The sequence below is a fragment of the Rhinoderma darwinii genome, chromosome 2, assembly GCF_050947455.1.
Source record: "Rhinoderma darwinii isolate aRhiDar2 chromosome 2, aRhiDar2.hap1, whole genome shotgun sequence".
NCBI lineage: Eukaryota > Metazoa > Chordata > Amphibia > Anura > Rhinodermatidae > Rhinoderma > Rhinoderma darwinii.
In genome coordinates, this window is record NC_134688.1 from 329,371,260 (window position 1) to 329,392,089 (window position 20,830).

The window sequence follows — 20,830 nt, forward strand, 5'->3', positions numbered from 1 at the left end:
AATGCATGCCTCTCAACTTTAAAGCATTGTAAAGCAGGAAAACTGATGCCATGCCTCTAACCCCACCCATACCCATCTTGTTCAGCACACACAGTATCATGCTCTCATAGTGCCTCCCCACACAGTAAAATGCCCCACAATGTCTATCACAAAGTATAATGCCCCATACTGGCCATCACACAGTATAATGCTCCATAGTGCCCCCATACAGTATAATGCCCCCACATAGTGTTCTTCACATAGTATCATGTTCCATAGTGCCCCAAACACAGTATAATGCCCCATAGAGCCCATTGCACAGTATAATGCTCCCATTGCTGCCCCCCACAGTATAATGCCACATAGTGCCCATCATACAGTCTAATTCCTCCATTGCTGCCCCTACACTGTGTAATGCCCCTATAGTGCCTCACCACACATTATAATGCCCCCACAGCTGCTCCCACAGAGAACAATTCCCCCTTAACCCAGTATAATGCCCCATAGCGCACCCACACAGTATAATGCCCCCATATTGCCCCCACAGTATAATACCCCCATGGCTGCCCCCACACAGTATAATGCCCCATAGTTCTTCTACACAGTGTAATTCCCCATAGTGCTCCACACCAAATATACAGTGAAGGAAATAAGTATTTGATCCCTTGCTGATTTTGTAAGTTTGTCCACTGTCAAAGACATGAACAGTCTAGAATTTTTAGGCTAGGTTAATTTTACCAGTGAGAGATAGATTATATTTAAAAAAAAACAGAAAATCACATTATCAAAATTATATATATTTATATGCATTGTGCACAGAGAAATAAGTATTTGATCCCTTTGGCAAACAAGACTTAATACTTGGTGGCAAAACCTTTGTTGGCAAGCACAGCAGTCAGACGTTTTTTGTAGTTGATGATGAGGTTTGCACACATGTTAGATGGAAATTTGGCCCACTCCTCTTTGCAGATCATCTGTAAATCATTAAGATTTCGAGGCTGTCGCTTGGCAACTCGGATCTTCAGCTCCCTCCATAAGTTTTCGATGGGATTAAGGTCTGGAGACTGGCTAGGCCACTCCATGACCTTAATGTGCTTCTTTTTGAGCCACTCCTTTGTTGCCTTGGCTGTATGTTTCGGGTCATTGTCTTGCTGGAAGACCCAGCCACGAGCCATTTTTAATGTCCTGGTGGAGGGAAGGAGGTTGTCACTCAGGATTTGACGGTACATGGCTCCATTCATTCTCCCATTGATGCGGTGAAGTAGTCCTGTGCCCTTAGCAGAGAAACACCCCGAAAACATAATGTTTCCACTTCCATGCTTGACAATGGGGACGGTGTTCTTTGGGTCATAGGCAGCATTTCTCTTCCTCCAAACACGGCGTGTTGAGTTAATGCCAAAGAGCTCAATTGTAGTCTCATCTGACCACAGCACCTTCTCCCAATGACTCTCAGAATCATCCAGATGTTCATTTGCAAACTTCAGACGGGCCTGTACATGTGCCTTCTTGAGCAGGGGGACCTTGCGGGCACTGCAGGATTTTAATCCATTACGGCGTAATGTGTTACCAATGGTTTTCTTGGTGACTGTGGTCCCAGCTGCCTTGAGATCATTAACAAGTTCCCCCCGTGTAGTTTTCGGCTGAGCTCTCACCTTCCTCAGGATCAAGGATACCCCACGAGGTGAGATTTTGGATGGAGCCCCAGATCGATGTCTATTGACAGTCATTTTGTATGTCTTCCATTTTCTTACTATTGCACCAACAGTTGTCTTCTTCTCACCCAGCGTCTTACTTATGGTTTTGTAGCCCATTCCAGCCTTGTGCAGGTCTATGATCTTGTCCCTGACATCCTTAGAAAGCTCTTTGGTCTTGCCCATGTTGTAGAGGTTAGAGTCAGACTGATTAATTGAGTCTGTGGACAGGAGTCTTTTATACAGGTGACCATTTAAGACAGCTGTCTTTAATGCAGGCACCAAGTTGATGTCACGGCGCGGGGTGTGGACCCACTGGGCCGTACCGCGTAGCGGGGTAGCAGCTGGCCAACAAGGTACAAAACAATGTCTATAGTTCTGAACGGGTACCTGAGGCAATGTAGAGAGTGGCAGGAACACGACTTGGCTTTCACAGCAGGTGACGCCGCGGATGCAGCGGGAAGACACGACTTGGCTTTCACAGCAGGTGACGCCGCGGGTGCAGCGGGAAGACACGACTTGACTTGTACAGGCAGCAGGAACGGGTAACACTGGGAACTGGAAAACACTGGGAGACCTTTAGCAAGACAGACTAGGGTATACAATAACGCTCAGGCAAGGAACCAGTGGGCAGAGCCCCTTTTTATAGTCCAGCAGCCATTTGGGCGGATAATTGATTTTTGACAGCTGGACGCATACTGACCCTTTAAGGCCGCGCGCGCCCTGTGGGAAACAGCACGAGGACCCGGGAGAGAGTTCCGGCGTCTGCCAGAAGGAGGAGGACGCCGAGCAGAGAGGTGTCCATGGCCGGGATAGTCAGGGGGTGAGTAAGAACGGCGACCCCCGGCCATGGACGTAGCAGTTGATTTGGAGCATGTAACTGGTTTGGAGGAGGCTGAACTCTTAATGGTTGGTAGGGGATCAAATACTTATTTCTCTGTGCACAATGCAAATAAATATATATAATTTTGACTATGTGATTTTCAGTTTTTTTTTTAATATAATCTATCTCTCACTGGTAAAATTAACCTAGCCTAAAAATTCTAGACTGTTCATGACTTTGACAGTGGGAACACTTACAAAATCAGCAAGGGATCAAATACTTATTTCCTTCACTGTAATGCCCCATAGGGCCCCCACATAGTACAATGCCCCATAGCTGACCCCCACATTTTAATGCCCCTATATCTGCCTCCCACATAGTATAATGCCCCCATAGTGCCTAATATTAATAAAATAAATACTCACCTAGCCCCTTTAACACGATGGGTGTAGAAGATCCCTTGGCAGACCTTCTCCAGTCTGTGTGACTGCAGACAGGCGCGATGACGTCACTGCATCGTACCTGTCTGTACCGAGCTGCTCCTGGTTGGTGTTACATAGTGAATGGTGGTGCTCCGCCAGTATATATAACTGTATCTGCATCCTGAGGACGCAAATGCAGTTGACATTGGGACATGCGGGACACTGGATAGGGATGTGTATGAGATGTTGCACAAAGATCCTACATTGACCTATCAAAATTTGTTAAATTCTCTATTTCGATGGGGGCGGAGGGGTGGAAAAGGTATATTTACAGATAAGCTGAGAAGGTTTTTATTGAATTCCCTAGAAAACCATATTGGTATTTCCTACCTAAAAGTCATAAATCTATGCAATGTCCTCTGGGTCACTCCATTATAGCTGGGATTGGCTCGGAGACTATTTAGACTGGGTCTTGAGGCCAATTCTAAAAACGGTCCCATCATTTATAGGGGACACTACTGTTTTGGTTTTTTTTAAACTATTTTGCATGGTTTTGGTTGACAAGAAGGCTTTAACCTTGCTTCAGTTGATGTTGAAAGCCTATACACCTACATCCCTGGGGCGTAACTAGGAAAGACTGGGCCCCATAGCAAACTTTTGACTGGGCCCCACCTCCACTGCTACACACAGCCCCCTTTTAGCTTTTGCCCCCTGTACATAGTGCCCCCATGTAGATAGTGCCATACAGCCCCCCTGTAGATTCTGCCATACAGCCCCTCCTGTAGATTGTGCCATGCACCCCCCTGTAGACAGTGCTATACAGCCCCCCTGTAGTTAGTCACCCCCTTGTAGAGAGTGCCACCCTTCCCCCCTGTAGATGGTGCCCCCATCCCCCCTTGTAGACAGTGCCATACAGCACTGTAGCGGGGTCTGCAAATAAACACTGACACCACTTGAAGTTGTTTCTAATGCGTTTACTTAAATGTTTATGGTACAACAAGTATATCTTCAACTTTCTGCGTCACTGGATATATGCAACAAGGCTTAGATGCTATGGGTGCAGACGAACTTCCGGCTTTACGGTGGGGGGGTCTCGAGAGGGACTTTCTCCTAGTGGCTGTGCCTCAACCTCCCTATAAACCTGGTAAGGCAGGTTACAAGGCCACCTCCGCGGGTCACGGTGGGGCTACCCACTACCCTTCGCGGACTCCCCAAGACTGGAGGATATGCCACGTCACCCTTTGCTGTGGCGGGAGGGTGATATTTGGTTCGCTCTGCACCTTCGCGGGTCGACATGAAGGCTACCCACTGCTCTGCGAAATGACGACTATAAGGGGAAAGCGGTACTCACTGTTGGTCCATTGCTGGTGTCTGGTGATTTGTTCTTGTTTCACATGTCTCTTTTCCTTGACACGCCACTTTCCTTTAACACAGTCTTCAATAGCAAGTCACTGCTTAAATTCAACATATGCCACACTTGCAAGCGATCTTCTGGTGGGGGCGACTCAGCAGACAACACCGGGTTAACACTACTTCCAGGCTGATCCAAGCCCTAACTTCACTTCCCAGTGTTAACTTATCTTCTGCTCTGGGCCTCACACAGGCACCAGTCCAATCACAGCCCTCTCTCCTTCTCTTCAGATCACACTAATCTTTGTGGCTATTAATAGAACACACAAAAGAGTACTGCTCCAATTTCTTAAGACCACCAGCGGTCCACTATAAACACTGCTTCCATTACTAAGATAAAAGAAACTGCTTCCTTCATGATCTACGCAGAATGCATTTATTTCATTAGCTCCTTGCCACCTCTTTTTCAAACCCCATATGTAGAAATACTGTGAATGACATAAAAACAAATAAAACCGGACATGGAGTGAGGCTGCGTTCATCTGGAGCTCCGAGACCACGGCTTTTATACAGAGACATTCACTTACCTGATCCTCACTGACCGGATGCCAAAAGGGAAGAGAGTGGACCATAAACCTCCGGCTACCCCAGGTACCTTGCTGGCGCGTTTCTCCCGCAACTCCATGGGAGATTCCCCGTCCTCCTCGCCTCGTTCCAACATGGTGCCCACACAAACAACATGCAGACAGCCTCCCCTACGAGGGCTGCCCAGCCCTAGTGCCTGGGCCCTTAATCACCCTGTGCCGGCTATGTTTCTCTCCCAGACACGGGAGTCCCACGCTGAGAGTGGGGAATCAACAGATGCTCCCATGCTTTCTGAGCTGAGGGACACGTGTGGAGCTGGAGGCACAGTTCTCCCGCCTTGAGGAGCGACATGCCAGGGACATTTCTGCATTCACAATGACATTCAACAGCTCTCTGCTACAGTGACGCAGGTACAACAGCGTTTCACAGACTTCGACAGCTCGCTTTCGAAAATTACGACTACATTGCAATCTCATTCTACTCTGCTGACTGATCTCACACTGCATATTAATGACTTGGAAAATCGGGGCCGCTGCAACAATATCAAAATACGTGGCTTGCCGGAGTCGGTGGGTAATGATGAATTGTGGCGTTCTGTCTCTGCTCTATTTTGCAAAATGTTGGATTTAACTGATGAGGATGACCTGGAGCTCGAGAGAGCCATAGGATCTATAGCCCAAGGTTGCAGGACCGGAATAGGAGTTGCCCGTGTGATGTGCTTTGCCGTGTTCACATTTACCAACAAAAAGAAGCTCTTCTCCGAAACGCGTGGGATATGGGTCCCATTCCACATACAGGGACGACTGTCACTTTGCTCCCAGATGTGTCACGTCGCACTCTTAATATGCGACGCATGGTAAAACCTTTGCTGGATAAGACCCGTGAGGTGGGTGGATCATACCGTTGGGGTCATCCTTTCCATATCATTCTACGGAAAGGGGATGCCGAATTTGCTGTGAGAGCTCCGGAAGACCTACAGGAGGCCTTTGTCTTTTTGGGAACCGATCCCATTCCAATCCCGGACTGGACAATCCCTGGTCTTTTTCTGCGGGCCCCTCAGCATCCGAATGGGGATAGACCACCGAACCTTCCCAGACAAGTGGATCTGATTCGTCCGGCAGAACGTGCCTTGGAGGGGGCCCCCCAGGATGGGCACCTGATTACGCCTCCCAAGGCCTGACCTTGTCCTCTCCCTCTTGGATTTGACGGGACTTTGTGAGTACCCTGTGGTCCCATCCCTGGACTGGGTTCTTGTTTTTTCTCCAATAGCATTCTCTAAATGATAGGAGTACGGGAATTTTGTTCTCAGGACATACATGGATTTACACGTTTCTCCCTGCCCTGTTTATTTCAACTGGTTTACTGTGTGACATGTAGGGGTTTGTAGAATCTTAGCTTATAGGGTTTCATAAGCTATCTCTCTCGGCCACTTGGAGCCTCGTTGTCCAATATGTTAGGGTTGGGGCTTATATACTAATGAGTATTCATGGGATTGGTTTTTCCACTGTACTGTGTCGGCCGCCTTACCTTCCGGGAGGCTCCATCCCCTCTGCCCCCTATTCCCGCAACTTCCTTTCCCTCCCTATCCCCTCCCCCCCTCCTTCCTTTTTTTTTCATCCCCCCCTCCCCTCTGTTTTTTTCCCTCCCTTCCCCCCCTATTTCCTGGACTGGTATTGGGGTCCCTTGTTGGATCGTGTGTTCTCGCTCATTCCTGTGTCTCCCACTCCCCCCCCTTTTTTTGGTATGCGCAATGTATATTCCTTATTTATTTCTATTTGATGTCATTTTGGTTTATTATGTCTCTTTGATGCAGTATACTCCTTATGCCGCTGTGCCTTGGTCTCCTTCTGGAGCACCTTGCTTTGCTCTTTCCATCTAAGCTCCCCCGCAATTGTGCTCGGACACTGCCTAGCAGCTTGATTGCTGCTGGACATTCTCTGTCCTTACGGTTTTCCTGTTAAGTCCTTCTGTAGCCTTCTTGCAAGAAACTCATTTTTGGAAAGACCAGATCCCAAGACTCTCGGACAGGAGGTTCCCGGATGTCTTTCACAGCTGCTCCCCAGACTCTAAAACTAAAGGGGTTTCCATTCTTATTGCACGTTCTGCACCTTGGACGTATGTGGATTGTCGCTGTGATGAAGCGGGACGATATCTGTTTGTCAAAGGTAAGATGGCAGACTCAACTTTTACGTTTGGTACGGCGTATCTTCCCAACACTGGACAATCTCGTTTTTTGGATAGCATGCTCATGGATGCAGAAGATTTTCTGGAGGAGGTGGTTGTCCTTGGAGGGGACCTCAACATGGCATTAGACCCCATACTGGTTACCTCGACTGGATCCTCTCACTTACCCTATATCTCCCTTAGAAAAGCAAAAGGCTCCTTGCAACATTTTCAATTAATTGACACATGGCGCTTGCTCCATCCCTCCGACCGCGATTACTCCCATTTTTCTCACGTACATGACTCCTACTCACGCATTGATTACTTGTTCCTATCTCAGACTCACCTTTCCTTGCTGCAGTCGGCGCATATTGATTAAATCTCTTTTTCGGATCACGCTCTCATATCCATGTCTCTTTCCCTCCCATCCTCTCAACCGCGTACTTGGAGATGGCGTCTGAATGATCTTCAGGAGTTCTTCACTAATAACGCAACGGGAGAGGTATCGTCTCCTGTGGTATGGGAAACTCATAAATGCTTTAGCCGAGGCACTTTCATTAAACATGGTGCCCGGCTCAAGCGCTCGAGGAATGCTCATTTCACAGACCTTCTATCGAAGATCGGCGCTCTAGATAAAGCTCATAAACGATCCCTTGCGCTTCAAACTAAAGTTAAACTTTGCACACTACGGGAACAACTTAAAAACGTATCTTTTTCTCACGCGAAGGCTTCCCTGGCCAGATGTCGCTGACATTTCTTCGAGTTTGGAAACAAACCGGGGAAGACTTTGGCGCGGGCTCTGCGCGTACAGAGAGCACGCTCGTTTATTCCTTTCATCTTGGATGAACGGGATCACAAACATGCCCTTTCCTCACATATTGCAGAAACATTCCAGGCTTATTATGCTAAGCTTTATAAGATTACTAAGCCCCTTCAATCACAGGCCCTTGAAGAGCGCAAACTCTCCATAGATAATTATCTGCAACGAGCCGGCCTTCCAACCTTTCCCCAGGACGTTGTTTCAATTTTGGAAGAACCTATCACACTTCCCGAGCTCGAACTCGCCGTTAAAGATTCTCGAACGGGTAGAGCCTCAGGCCCAGACGGACTCACATTGGCCTACTACAAAACATTTATGCCAGACCTTCAGACTCACTTTCTCTCTGCTTATAATTCGCTTGCCGCACATGCTACTCTACCTCCCGACACGCTCAGGGCCCACATTTCGGTTATCCCCAAAAAGGGTAAGGATCTCTCCCAGTGTTCGAATTATAGACCCATTTCTCTGTTGAACGTCGTCCTTAAATTGTTTGCAAAAATCCTGTCAACCCGTCTTACTCCCCTATTGCAGCATATCATCCTTCGTGACCAGGTTGGATTCATGCCCACCAGAGAAGCTAGAGATAACACCTCCAGGACTATTAGTATCCTACATTATCTCTCCTCCTCCTCTATCCCAGCTGTTCTTCTCTCCACTGATGCCGAGAAGAATTTCGACCGAGTGGATTGGGGGTTCCTTACCCAGACCTTAAAACATATAGGACTTGGATCCAACATGCTCTGATGGATTGGTAGTTTGTACTCAAGGCCTTCTGCGGCTGACAATATTAACGAAGTCCTCTCTGACTATTTCCCTATTCTGAATGGTACCCGTCAGGACTGCCCCCTCTCCCCTCTTATTTTCATTCTCACACTGGAACCTCTTATTCGATGCATTCGTCAGAATGTTGATATTCAGGAGTTCAGGTCGGGGAAAATACCCATAAAATTGCCACCTATGCCGATGACCTCTAATTTTTTCCTTTACAACCGTTAATCTCACTTCCCAAACTCTCCCGATACGCGACCCTATCAAATTACAAGATCAATTTGCAGAAATCGGAAGCCCTCAACATTTCTTTGCCACAGACAGCTCTTGCTTCCTTAGCAGCTTCCTTCCCGTTCAAGTGGTCCACGTCTACCTTACCATATCTGGGTGTTCAGCTCACCCCGCGTACGTCGGGACTCTACCAGGCCAACTTCCCTTGCCTACTGTGCTCAGTTAAAAAAAGACCTGGGTAGATGGTCTATGGGTACCTTTACGTGGTTTGGTCGCTGCTCAATACTAAAGATGAACATTCTCCCTAGGATTCTTTACCTACTACAGGCCCTGCCCATTTATATCCCTCGGTCCTTCTTCAGGGCACATGCCTCCCTCTTCTCCAAATTTGTGTGGAATAATAAAACATCCAGAATCTCAAAGTTGTTGCTCTATAGACCCAAACGACAGGGGGGAATTGGATTACCTGATATCTATGCATACTATAGGGCTACCCAACTCACTAGGCTAGTGGAATGGCATCATAATGCTGATACCAAACTTTGGGTTATATTGGAATCACACTTCTGCTCGTCGCCTCTCCACATATTGCCCTGGCTTCCCAATTCTTCTTTGCCCTCTCCATCTCACCCTACCATTTCCACTACCTTGACAATAATCAGAAACTCTACTGGGTCCCAACTTCTACCCCGTCCTTCCCCGTTACTCCCGATATTGGGCCATCCTTCCTTCACACCGAGCCTGTCGGACCCTGTTTTTCAGAGATGGGCGTCTTTTGGACGATATCGGGCCATCCATTTCTTGACAGGGGAATCTTGGCCGACCTTGGAAGCTCTCGCTTCCACTCTGGACCCTTGTCCTTTGGGATTCTGGAAGGCAAACCAACTCCATCATTTCCTTGTCTCCCTCCCACCCCCCGCTGCCCTGTCCCGTTCCATCACCCCATTGGAAACCCTTTGCTCGGTAACAGGTCCTGTGCGTCATGCCCTTTCCGCTATATATGACATGTTGGGCTCCTCTTCAATGCAGCCGCCACCTCCTTTTGTGGACAAGTGGGAACGGGATTTGAATTTATCTCTTTCTGACTCCCAATTGACCAGGATTTATGATTTAACTCATGGATCGTCAATTTCTAGTCGTATCCAAGAGGCAGGATATAAACTTTTATCTCGATGGTACTATGTTCCATCTAGACTAAATGTTATGTTCCTCAATTTCTCTTCTCTTTGCTGGCGCTGCGGGTCTTCTGAAGGGACCCTTCCCCATACCTTCTGGGATTGTTCTGTGTTGTCTCATTTCTGGCAGGAAGTCTGGAGAATAACCTCCTCTTTCTCTGACCACACCATACATTTTACTCCGGCCTTTTTTCTGCTTCATCTCAGCGACATTCCTTTTCCAATATACAAAAAGTCTATTCTTCAACATTTAGTTAACAGTGCTCGAGCTTGTATACCTGTTCTGTGTAAAACTACGGAACCTCCCTCTCTGACTCTGGTTTCATAAAATAGAGGAAATTAAGCGCATGGAAGACCTTACATCTCAGTTGACTAACAGACCTGGCAGCTTGTCCAAGACTTGGTCCCATTGGATTGTCTATCAGGACTCTCCAGAATATCGGACCATAATGGCCAGCTGAATTTCAGACGTTTTTGAATTGCATTCTGGAACATGTACCTATGTGTTCCCCCTCCTCCTCCCCCCCCCTTTTCCTTTCTCTCCCCTGCCCTTACCCCTCCTCTGTCCCAAATGTCGCATATATGATTTTGTAAATTGTTTGATGCAATATCTTGGGCTTATGTGTCCTTGTCCCTTCCCCCATTTTTCTTTTTTGTTCCCTTGCTTGATATGTTCCTTGTTTGAAAAAGCAAATAAAGAAAGAATTTACAAAAAAAATTAATAGAACACACAGTCCTCCGAAGTATATTTCAGCGTATAAGATCTCACACAGACCGCCATTAACAGTGTGGGCACCAGGTTACACAGGGCACTTATCTGAGGTGCTGGGCAGCTCCATGGCTCCTCTCCCTGTTCCAGTTCAGCTTTTTCCTATTGCCACCTTCTCTGGGGTGGCTTTATCTCTCTCACTATCCCTCTGCTGCAGTGCTAATCCCCACTCTGCTAATCCCCACTCCTCCTGGTTCTGACTCCTCTCAGCGTCCTCCCCCAAGCCTCCTCTCTCCACACGTCTGTGTTTTTTTCCAAAGCACACCCAGTCCTGCACTTCCTGTCCAACAGCTCGATATCTAAAGCCACTGGTTCTGCAGTGACACCTAGTGGCTGCTAATAACATGACAAGCATATACTATATAACACAGAATGAAAGTACCAACCAACATGAAAGATGCACAGGCAGTATCACCCTCTTACAGCCCCCCCTGTAGATAGCACCATACAGCCCCCCTGTAGGTAGTGGCCCCCACCTCCACTCTGTAGATAGCGCCCCCCAAACAAATAAAACCAAAAGCTTTATACTCACCTAGGCCCCATTCCCACGATGAATGGCGCTGCTACAAAGCATCAACGCCGACGGGATACTTGTGTAGGCCGGCGTGATTAAGTGACGTCATCATGCCGGCCTGCACAGGGATCCTGTCCCTGTGCCTGATGGGCTGCATGCCGAACGTGGCCTATAGCCTAGTAAATGGCAAAGCAGGGAGATACTTCCCTGCGCTGCCATAGTGTTCAATAGTATCTGCGTCCTAAGGACATCGCTGTAGCAGCCACTGCGGCTGCTAGCGACGCCACCGGGCATGAGCCGTTCCCGTGGGCAGCATGGGCCCCCTCATGATGTGGGCCCTGTAGCAGCTGCTATGGCTGCTACAGCGATTGTTACGCCGTTGATGCTGACCTTAAATAGGAGAGAGTTTTTTCCCCATAATATGCTGTCCTTACATAGGAGAGCGGCCCTTTCGCTGTACTTTACGGTCCTTGCATAAGAGAGTGGACCTGTCCACATACTATATTGTCCTTACATAGGAGAGCGGAGCCGTCATATTATCCTTACACAGGAGAACGGACCTGTCCCTATAATATGCTGTCCTTACATAGGAGAGCGAACCTGTACCTGTACTATGCTGTCCTTCAATAGGAGAGCAAATCTGTCCCTGTACAGTGCTGCCCTAACATAGGAGAGCAGACATGTCTGCATAATATGCTGTCCTTACATAGGAGAGTAGATCTGTCCCCATAATATACTGTCTTTACAAAGGAGAGTGAACCTGTCCCTGTACTATGCTTTCCTTACATAGGATAGCAGACCAGTCCCCACAACATTCTGCCCTTACAAAGGAGAGCAGACCTGTCCCCGAAATATACTGTCCTTTCATAGGAGGGCAGAACTGTCCCCATACTATACTGTCCTTCCATATGAGAGCAGAACTGTCCTCATACTATGCTACCCTTACACAGGAGAATTGACCTGTCCCTATAATATGCTGTATTTACATAGGAGAATGGACCTGTATCAGTACTATGCTGTCCTTACATAGGAAGCGAACCTGCGCCGGTACTATGCTGTCCTTACACAGGAGAGTGGACCTGTCCCCATACTATACTGGGTTTACATAGTAGAGACGACCTGTACTAGTACTATGCTGTCCTAATGAGCTGCTTGTTTTTTTTCCTCTCAATTATTTGGCTATTGAATAAAATAACAGAAAGAAGAGTGGATCGATTCCTATGTGCATTACCCATTAGATGCAAACAAAGAAAATGCCAGTGTTATACCCAAATAAAGAAAAAGTGACACATAGGCGGGATTCACACGACCGGGTCCCGCCCGAGCGCGAGTGTCGGCCGGTAAAATCGGCCATTTTGCCCGGCCGGTTTGCATAAAGTTTTGCATCCGTTCCGGGCCGGGCAGATCTGGACAGTGACATCAGCGGCAACTCCTGAAGGGGAATCCCCATGTGTTCGGGGATTCCGCTTCGGGAGTTTCCCCTGATGTCACTGCCCAGATATGGACAGAGACATCAAGCGCTCTGTCCAGGAGCGGAATCCCCGAAAACACGGGGATTCCGCTCCTTCAAGGAGCTAAAGTGGGGCTAGCACATAGCAGAGTGGGGAGACACCTGCTATAGTGGCGTCGCTACAGTAGTAGCAGCCGCAGCAGCAGCAGCTGCTAGCGGCGCCATGGAAGGTGTCGCCGGGCCAGGGCGCTTTTAACAAGCAGGGGAAGGGAGCCAGCGCAGCGCTCCCTTCCACCTGCTGTACACCCCGGCCCTGCCACACAGTGTACAGCGTAGCCATTCGTCCAAATGGCATCAACTCCTCCTCCTCACATGCACTCTGCGCTGTGAGGAGGAGGAGATAGAGCGCAAGCCACGGAAAACCCGGCCATCACTCGGGACACATTCCGGTGATGGCTGTGTATTACCCGGCCCCATAGACTTCTATGGGAGCCGGGCGGCCGGGTACCCGGCCGAAAATAGAGCATGTCAAAAAAATCGGTCTTGTGAATAGCCCCATTAGGGGTCTATTAGTCCTAATGCAGCCGGGTGCCGGCCGATTTATGAACGGCCGGCACCCGGATGGGAAACCCTGTCGTGTGAATGAGGCCTTAGGAGATATAACCTGGTCCATAATATTTGTGTTATTCATACAGTTTATAATTTTTTTTCTATAGAGATCAGCTGTTATTTGAAGGAGAGGGTTGGGCATGATTTTTTGTGCTTGGGTAGGGGATTGGGCTTGTTTGGGCATGCGCCGCAGAGGTTTTCTCTATTTTCGTTTTTTAAAAGTTGGGAGATTTGCAAGTTTTTACTAAAACAGACATGTCAAGAGAGGTCCTCTTCAAAAAGCACATCTAGTGCGGGTCCTGTTGATATTGTCATGGAAGTAGTTTTAAGTGAAAATAATAATGATAGGACAGGTAATTCCGTAAGACATATTCACAACAATACACAGGAAAACAAATAGTTGCATACAATATGGACTTACGATGTCACGTCCTGTGTCTTCCTTTTTAATAGGAATTGATGGTGGATGAAAGATTAGAGGCCCGTGATCAAACCTTCTTTGGGAAATAGGAGAATCTGCAATAAAGCACAATACGCAATAATGTAGACATTTCATATTAAAGTGGGCATAGCTAAATTTTGATTGCCATCTCATGGTCTTTATGGTATACCATTATGAATGGACTATGACTCATCATTAATGTACCCGTCAGCCTGGCCAATTAACAAATTAACGTTAATCAGACTATTTGGATGTCCATGTGTTTTGAGCTTTACCTGGACTTTCACATATGCCATACATAGAAGAGAAATAGAGCATAAAAGGGTTTCGTGATACTGGCCTAAATTAGATCTGTCTGAAGGTAGCAACAAAAGATTTTTACTCTGCATAGATAGAGGTCAAACAGAAAAAATTATTGTAGGCAACAAAAAAGATAATACAGATATAGTAAATTGATTAAATACATTCACTGACAGCATAGCTGAGGCACAGTAGCCAAGCCCGCTAATTCTAGAAGCACCGCCATATTGTACCTACACAGATAATTCCTCCCTGTGTCATTTTTTGTGGGGCATTTTCCAGGTAGGATATAAATGGAGCAGTATAACGAAAACTGTCAGGGATTTCCAAAATAAAAGATAAAAGTTTCAGTTTAGGAATCAGTGAAGGTCTGAAGAAATAATGGACCACACTGATAACATTTTCTGCCTTGCAACTATGTCAGGTCAAAAGATTATTTCAGGGTGGATTTTGCCTGTAATGCTCTTCAAGAATTACACTAACCTTCCGGAGTTTGTGTCCATAAACTTCCTGATTCAGGAATATCCAGTGATAGAATGGGTTGTGGGGAATGACTGCGTTCATTGAATTCATTCTGGATTAGGATGTTCTGTGGTTTATATCTGAAAGAATATGTTAATTTAAAAAAATGTTTACTGAAAAGGGACACATATTTAAAAGACTTCATGTGACCTGGTAAAGCTCATCTTGCCATACACAAGGACAAACACATGTTAAAATTGCTAGACACATAGAGTAGAAAGCTTTTACTAAATGTAATGTACATAGTGAATAGTGGCAACAATGGTGATTCTCAGTGTTCTTTTATTCTAATGCAAAAGGATAGGTATAATTTATGGAGGAAACTGGAGGCCCCTATAACATGCAGCATCTTGCTGATTTTCTTAATGTCATGTTAAATTGCCATTCATTTCAACCTTCTTTAGTACTTTTTAACGCTACAATAATATAAAGTATTCTAATTACACTATATGGACAAAAGTATTGGGACACAGCTCTTAATTGAATTCACGTGTTTCATTCAGTCCCATTGCCACAGGTGTATAAAATCCAGGCCCTAGTCATGCAGTCACCTTTACAAACATTTGTGAAAGAGTGGGTTGTTCTAAAGAGCTCACTGAATTTCAGCGTGGTGCCGTCATAGGATGCCATCATTGTAACAAGTCAGTTCACTAAATATCCTCCCTCCTAGATATTCTACGATCAACTGTGAGTGGTATTATGGCAGAGTGGAAGAGTTTAGGAACCACAGCAACTCAGCCACAAAGTGGCAGACCACGTAAAATTACAGGGCAGGGTCGCCGAGTGCTGGGGCGCATAGTGCATAAAAGTTGACAATGCTCTGCTGACACAATAATTGCAGCGTTCCCCTCTGGCATTAACATCTGCATAAAACCTGTGCGTCTGGAGCTTCATGACAAGGGTTTTCATGGCCGAGCAGCTGCATGCAAGCCTTACCTCACCAAGCACAATGCCAGGTGTTGGATTGGGTGGAGTAAAGCCACTGGACTCTGGAGCAGTGGTAACGTGTTCTGTGGAGTGATGAATCACGCTTCTCTATATAGCAGTCTGATGGACGAGTCTGGGTTTGGCGAATGCCAGTAGAACGTTACCTGCCTGACTGCATTTTGCCAATTGTAACGTTTGGTGGAGGAGGGATAATGCTATGGGGTTGTTTTTCAGGGTTTGACCTAGACACCCTAGTTCCAGTGAAGGGGAATCTTAATGCTTCAACATACCAAGACCTTTTGGACACTTGTATGCTTCCAACTTCATGGGAAGAGTTTGGGGTTCAGCCCTTTTCTGTTCCAACATGACTGTGCCCCAGTGCACAAAGCAAGATCCATAAAGGCATGGTTGGGTGAGTATGTTGTAGAAGAACTTGACTGGCCCGCACAGAGCCCTGATCTCAACCCAATCAAACACCTTTGGGATAAACTAGAACTGAGATTACGAACTTGGCCCCTTTCCTCCAACATCAGTGTCTGACCTCACAAATGCTCTACTAGATGAATGGTCAAAAACGCCCACATACAAACTCCAAAATCTTGTAGAAAGCCTTCCAAGAAAAATTACAATTATTTTAGCTGCAAAGGGGGGAGCAACTCCATATTAATGCCTATTGATTTAGAATTGGATGTCATAAAAGCTCCTGTCGGTGTAATGTGTATTTGTCACAATACTTTTGCCAATATAGTGTTTTTGTCAGTTGTGAACACACTGGCAAGTAGTTTTGCAAGAGGTCTGAAAGTATATATGATCAAAATGTTTAACTTTTGTTACTAAATGGGATCAAGTATGTCTTCATCCAAAATGTTTAGATTTAACAGTTTTTAAAGCGGATCTATCAGCTGGATCTGATTCCCTTATGTAGGTCAGAATATAACACGGACAGGTCTATTCTCCTTTTAGCCGAAACGGCCCCCAAAAAATATTGTGCAGTTTAGCTAATAGGAGTGCTCCTCCCACCGCTCTGCCTGTCCGTCGGCGGTGAGGGGGGCAGGGAGAGCGCTCCCTTCATGAATACATCGGACTCATAACTATGAGTCTGATGTATTCTTTGTCGGCACAATATTTTTTGTGCAATTTTGACAAATAAGATAACGGACCTGTCTCTGTAATATGCTGCCTGTATCTACATCAGCATATTTAGCTGATGGTTCTGCGTTAAAGGTTATGTAAACCTCTAAGTACAAAATAAATAAAACAATTTACATTTTTTTAACAGTTTTTTATCTTTTCGGATACAGCTTCTATGTATCCTGGATACATAGAAGCTGTATCTTGCGCTCAAACCCGAATCTGGCAGGTCAGTTGGACTGACTGCATCGGTGACAGTGGGTCCTGCGTGTCCCTGACACACAGGATCCACCAGTTATCGATCACATCTAAGATCATAAACTTAGATGTAATCGTTATTAGCTGGATCCTGCATGTCAGAGATCATGTTTGGGATACTTAGAAGCTATATCTCAAAAAATAAATCTTTTTTTTTTTTTATAAAACACAATTATTAGTTATAACAATTACAGTTATTTTAAATCCTCTAATACGTTGTTTAACTAAAATAAAAATAATAATTTTCCCAAGTAAATAATAATTTGGGAGCATCTTTTCTTAGAACCCTCTGTTATTCCTCCACAAAATTTATGAATAAATGAACAACTGGGTGTTAATTGCCTTCCGTTGGAGGTATATACAGTGAAGGAAATAAGTATTTGATCCCTTGCTGATTTTGTAAGTTTGCCCACTGTCAAAGACATGAACAGTCTAGAATTTTTAGGCTAGGTTAATTTTACCAGTGAGAGATAGATTATATAAAAAAAAACAACAGAAAATCACATAGTCAAAATTATATATATTTATTTGCATTGTGCACAGAGAAATAAGTATTTTATCCCCTACCAACCATTAAGAGTTCAGCCTCCTCCAGACCAGTTACACGCTCCAAATCAACTTGGTGCCTGCGTTAAAGACAGCTGTCTTACATGGTCACCTGTATAAAAGACTCCTGTCCACAGACTCAATTAATCAGTCTGACTCTAACCTCTACAACATGGGCAAGACCAAAGAGCTTTCTAAGGATGTCAGGGACAAGATCATAGACCTGCACAAGGCTGGAATGGGCTACAAAACCATAAGTAAGACGCTGGGTGAGAAGGAGACAACTGTTGGTGCAATAGTAAGAAAATGGAAGACATACAAAATGACTGTCAATCGACATCGATCTGGGGCTCCATGCTAAATCTCACCTCGTGGGGTATCCTCGATCCTGAGGAAGGTGAGAGCTCAGCCGAAAACTACACGGGGGGAACTTGTTAATGATCTCAAGGCAGCTGGGACCACAGTCACCAAGAAAACCATTGGTAACACATTACGCCGTAATGGATTAAAATCCTGCAGTGCCCGCAAGGTCCCCCTGCTCAAGAAGGCACATGTACAGGCCTGTCTGAAGTTTGCAAATGAACATCTGGATGATTCTGAGAGTGATTGGGAGAAGGTGCTGTGGTCAGATGAGACTACAATTGAGCTCTTTGGCATTAACTCAACTCGCCGTGTTTGGAGGAAGAGAAATGCTGCCTATGACCCAAAGAACACCGTCCCCACTGTCAAGCATGGGGGTGGAAACATTATGTTTTGGGGGTGTTTCTCTGCTAAGGGCACAGGACTACTTCACCGCATCAATGGGAGAATGGATGGAGCCATGTACCGTCAAATCCTGAGTTACAACCTCCTTCCCTCCACCAGGACATTAAAAATGGCTCGTGGCTGGGTCTTCCAGCATGACAATGACCCGAAACATACAGCCAAGGCAACAAAGGAGTGGCTCAAAAAGAAGCACATTAAGGTCATGGAGTGGCCTAGCCAGTCTCCAGACCTTAATCCCATCGAAAACTTATGGAGGGAGCTGAAGATCCGAGTTGCCAAGCGACAGCCTCGAAATCTTAATGATTTACAGATGATCTGCAAAGAGGAGTGGGCCAAAATTCCATCTAACATGTGTGCAAACCTCATCGTCAACTACAAAAAACGTCTGACTGCTGTGCTTGCCAACAGGGGTTTTGCCACCAAGTATTAAGTCTTGTTTGCCAAAGGGATCAAATACTTATTTCTCTGTGCACAATGCAAATAAATATATATAATTGTGACAATGTGATTTTCTGTTTTTTTTTTTTTTTATATATATAATCTATCTCTAACTGGTAAAATTAACCTAGCCTAAAAATTCTAGACTGTTCATGTCTTTGACAGTGGGCAAACTTACAAAATCAGCAAGGGATAAAATACTTATTTCCTTCACTGTATGCAGGAGGCTCCAGTGACATAACTGTCCATATATAGACAGTTAAGTCACTGGAGCTTCCCAAAGTATACGTTTAACTTATACCTGTGATGAATACCATAAAGTGGCATTCGTCACCCATAGGCTCTATAGACTCCCTTGTTGACCGATGGTCATACGTTTTTGTGGGATCACTCAGGATGGAATAGCGTAGTCTACTACGCTATTTCATCCCTTAAAAAAAAGGGTATACCAGCCCGACAGAGGCAGAAAGGACAACCTTTTGGCCTCCGTCAGGCTAATGGAGCCATGTGGACACGTTTATTGTATAGTTCAGAAATGTGATGCGAATGGGGCCCTATCTGCTATGCTTTACTGAACAAGAAATAATTGAGTTGAAAGAATGTTCTTTGTTACATACTGTAACTATACAGTATATACAGAAAGTCCAGTCCTTAAAGAGGTTGTCTCATAATGGCAAAACCTTCTTAAAACAAAGCCAGCTGATCACTGTGGGTCTAACTTCTCTAACTCCTGGCAATCAGCAGTTGTGACTGGAGAAAGTGCCATTTGGAAAAATATGTCAATACCCTAATAGATCATAACGACTAAGATTGTCTTTATGAGACAACCCTTTAATAGCTAACAAATACAGGGATACAGCGCTAATATATATGCAAATATTAAATATATGGGTTATTTTATACTGCATTACTGCTATGTTGTCTATATTTGTAAATAGTACACATTTTGAACAAATTGTGTGAGACCATTTGCTACGGCAAGGTGATCTCTATAGATGGGCCCTAGCCTAATGCGACATTCACACAGCAGAGAAAAATGGCCGTGTGGTGGCCAGTTTCTTAACGGACATCACATGGCCATTTTCAGAACAATGTAGCTCTACGGCTGTATTCACACAAATGTTTTTTTAACGGCCTGTGAATGCTGTCCGTCAAAAAATTCAACTTGTCCTATTTTTGCCTGTTTTCATGGCCAGACGCCACCATAGAACTCAATGGATCAGTTTTTAATGCCCATTTTTCAGAAATCAATCCCTGTGATGGCCGTTAAAAACTGATCCTGGCCCTCACAGCGCTACTTTATGCGTTGAGCTTGGGAATGCCTTTGACGTCACTGTCCATATATGAACAGTGATCTCAGGGCTTTTAACTATGGAGTCCCTGGCTAAAGCATCGCGAGCTCTCTGGCCGGGGACTCCTGTCTTGGGAAAGCCCTTGACTGAACTGTCCATATATGGACAAAGATGTTAGGGGCTTTGAGATGCCGGAATCCCCAGCCGGAGCGTTGTCGATGCTCTGACCGGTGATTGCACTCCTGCAGGAGCCCCTTCCTGGCTAGAGCGGAAACCCCGGCTAGAGCGTTGCAGATGGTCTGGCCGGGAATTCCGCTCCTAGAAGGAGTCCCTTACGTCACTGTCCATATATGGGCAGTGATGTCAGGGGCTCCTCCTGGAGTAGAATTTCCGGCCAGAGCACTGCCGACGCTCTGGCAGGTGGTACCGTTCACAGAGAAGCTCCTGGCATCACTATCCATATATACGCTCTGGCTGGATATTCTGCACCTAGTGGGAGCCCTAATGGTGCTATCTACAGTGAGGGGGTGTAGCGCTGTGGGTGAATATCCACAGAGTGGGGTGTGTGTGATGCTATCTAATGGGAGGAAGCTTGGCGCTATCTTCAGGGGGAAAAGTGTGGCATTATCTAGAGGGGGTGTGTGTGGCACTATCTACAGAGGGGGTTGTGTCACTATCTAGTGTGGTGTTGCACTATCTTTATGAGCACTGTGGCACTATATAGGCACTATCTAGATGGGGCCCTGTGGCACTATCTACATGGGCACTGTTTATGGCACTGTCTATGTGGGCACTGGCACTTTATATGTGGGCAATATGGCACTATCTATAGTGGGCACTGGCACTAACTATGTGGGTAC

The 20,830-nt window shown here is 45.9% G+C and overlaps 1 protein-coding gene across 7 annotated transcripts in view; it reads right to left on the reverse strand.

The window, feature by feature from the left end:
- The window catches only part of EPS8L3 (EPS8 signaling adaptor L3), a 169,343-nt gene that overhangs the window by 86,906 nt on the left and 61,607 nt on the right, over positions 1 to 20,830 (reverse strand). For all 7 annotated transcript variants that reach the window (XM_075853658.1, XM_075853655.1, XM_075853657.1 and 4 more), the window contains 2 exons: positions 14,575 to 14,693; positions 13,771 to 13,865 (listed from right to left, as the gene is read on the reverse strand). In XM_075853658.1, coding sequence (XP_075709773.1) covers positions 13,771 to 13,865; positions 14,575 to 14,693 — 214 coding nt within the window. The remainder of the gene's footprint in view (positions 1 to 13,770; positions 13,866 to 14,574; positions 14,694 to 20,830) is intronic.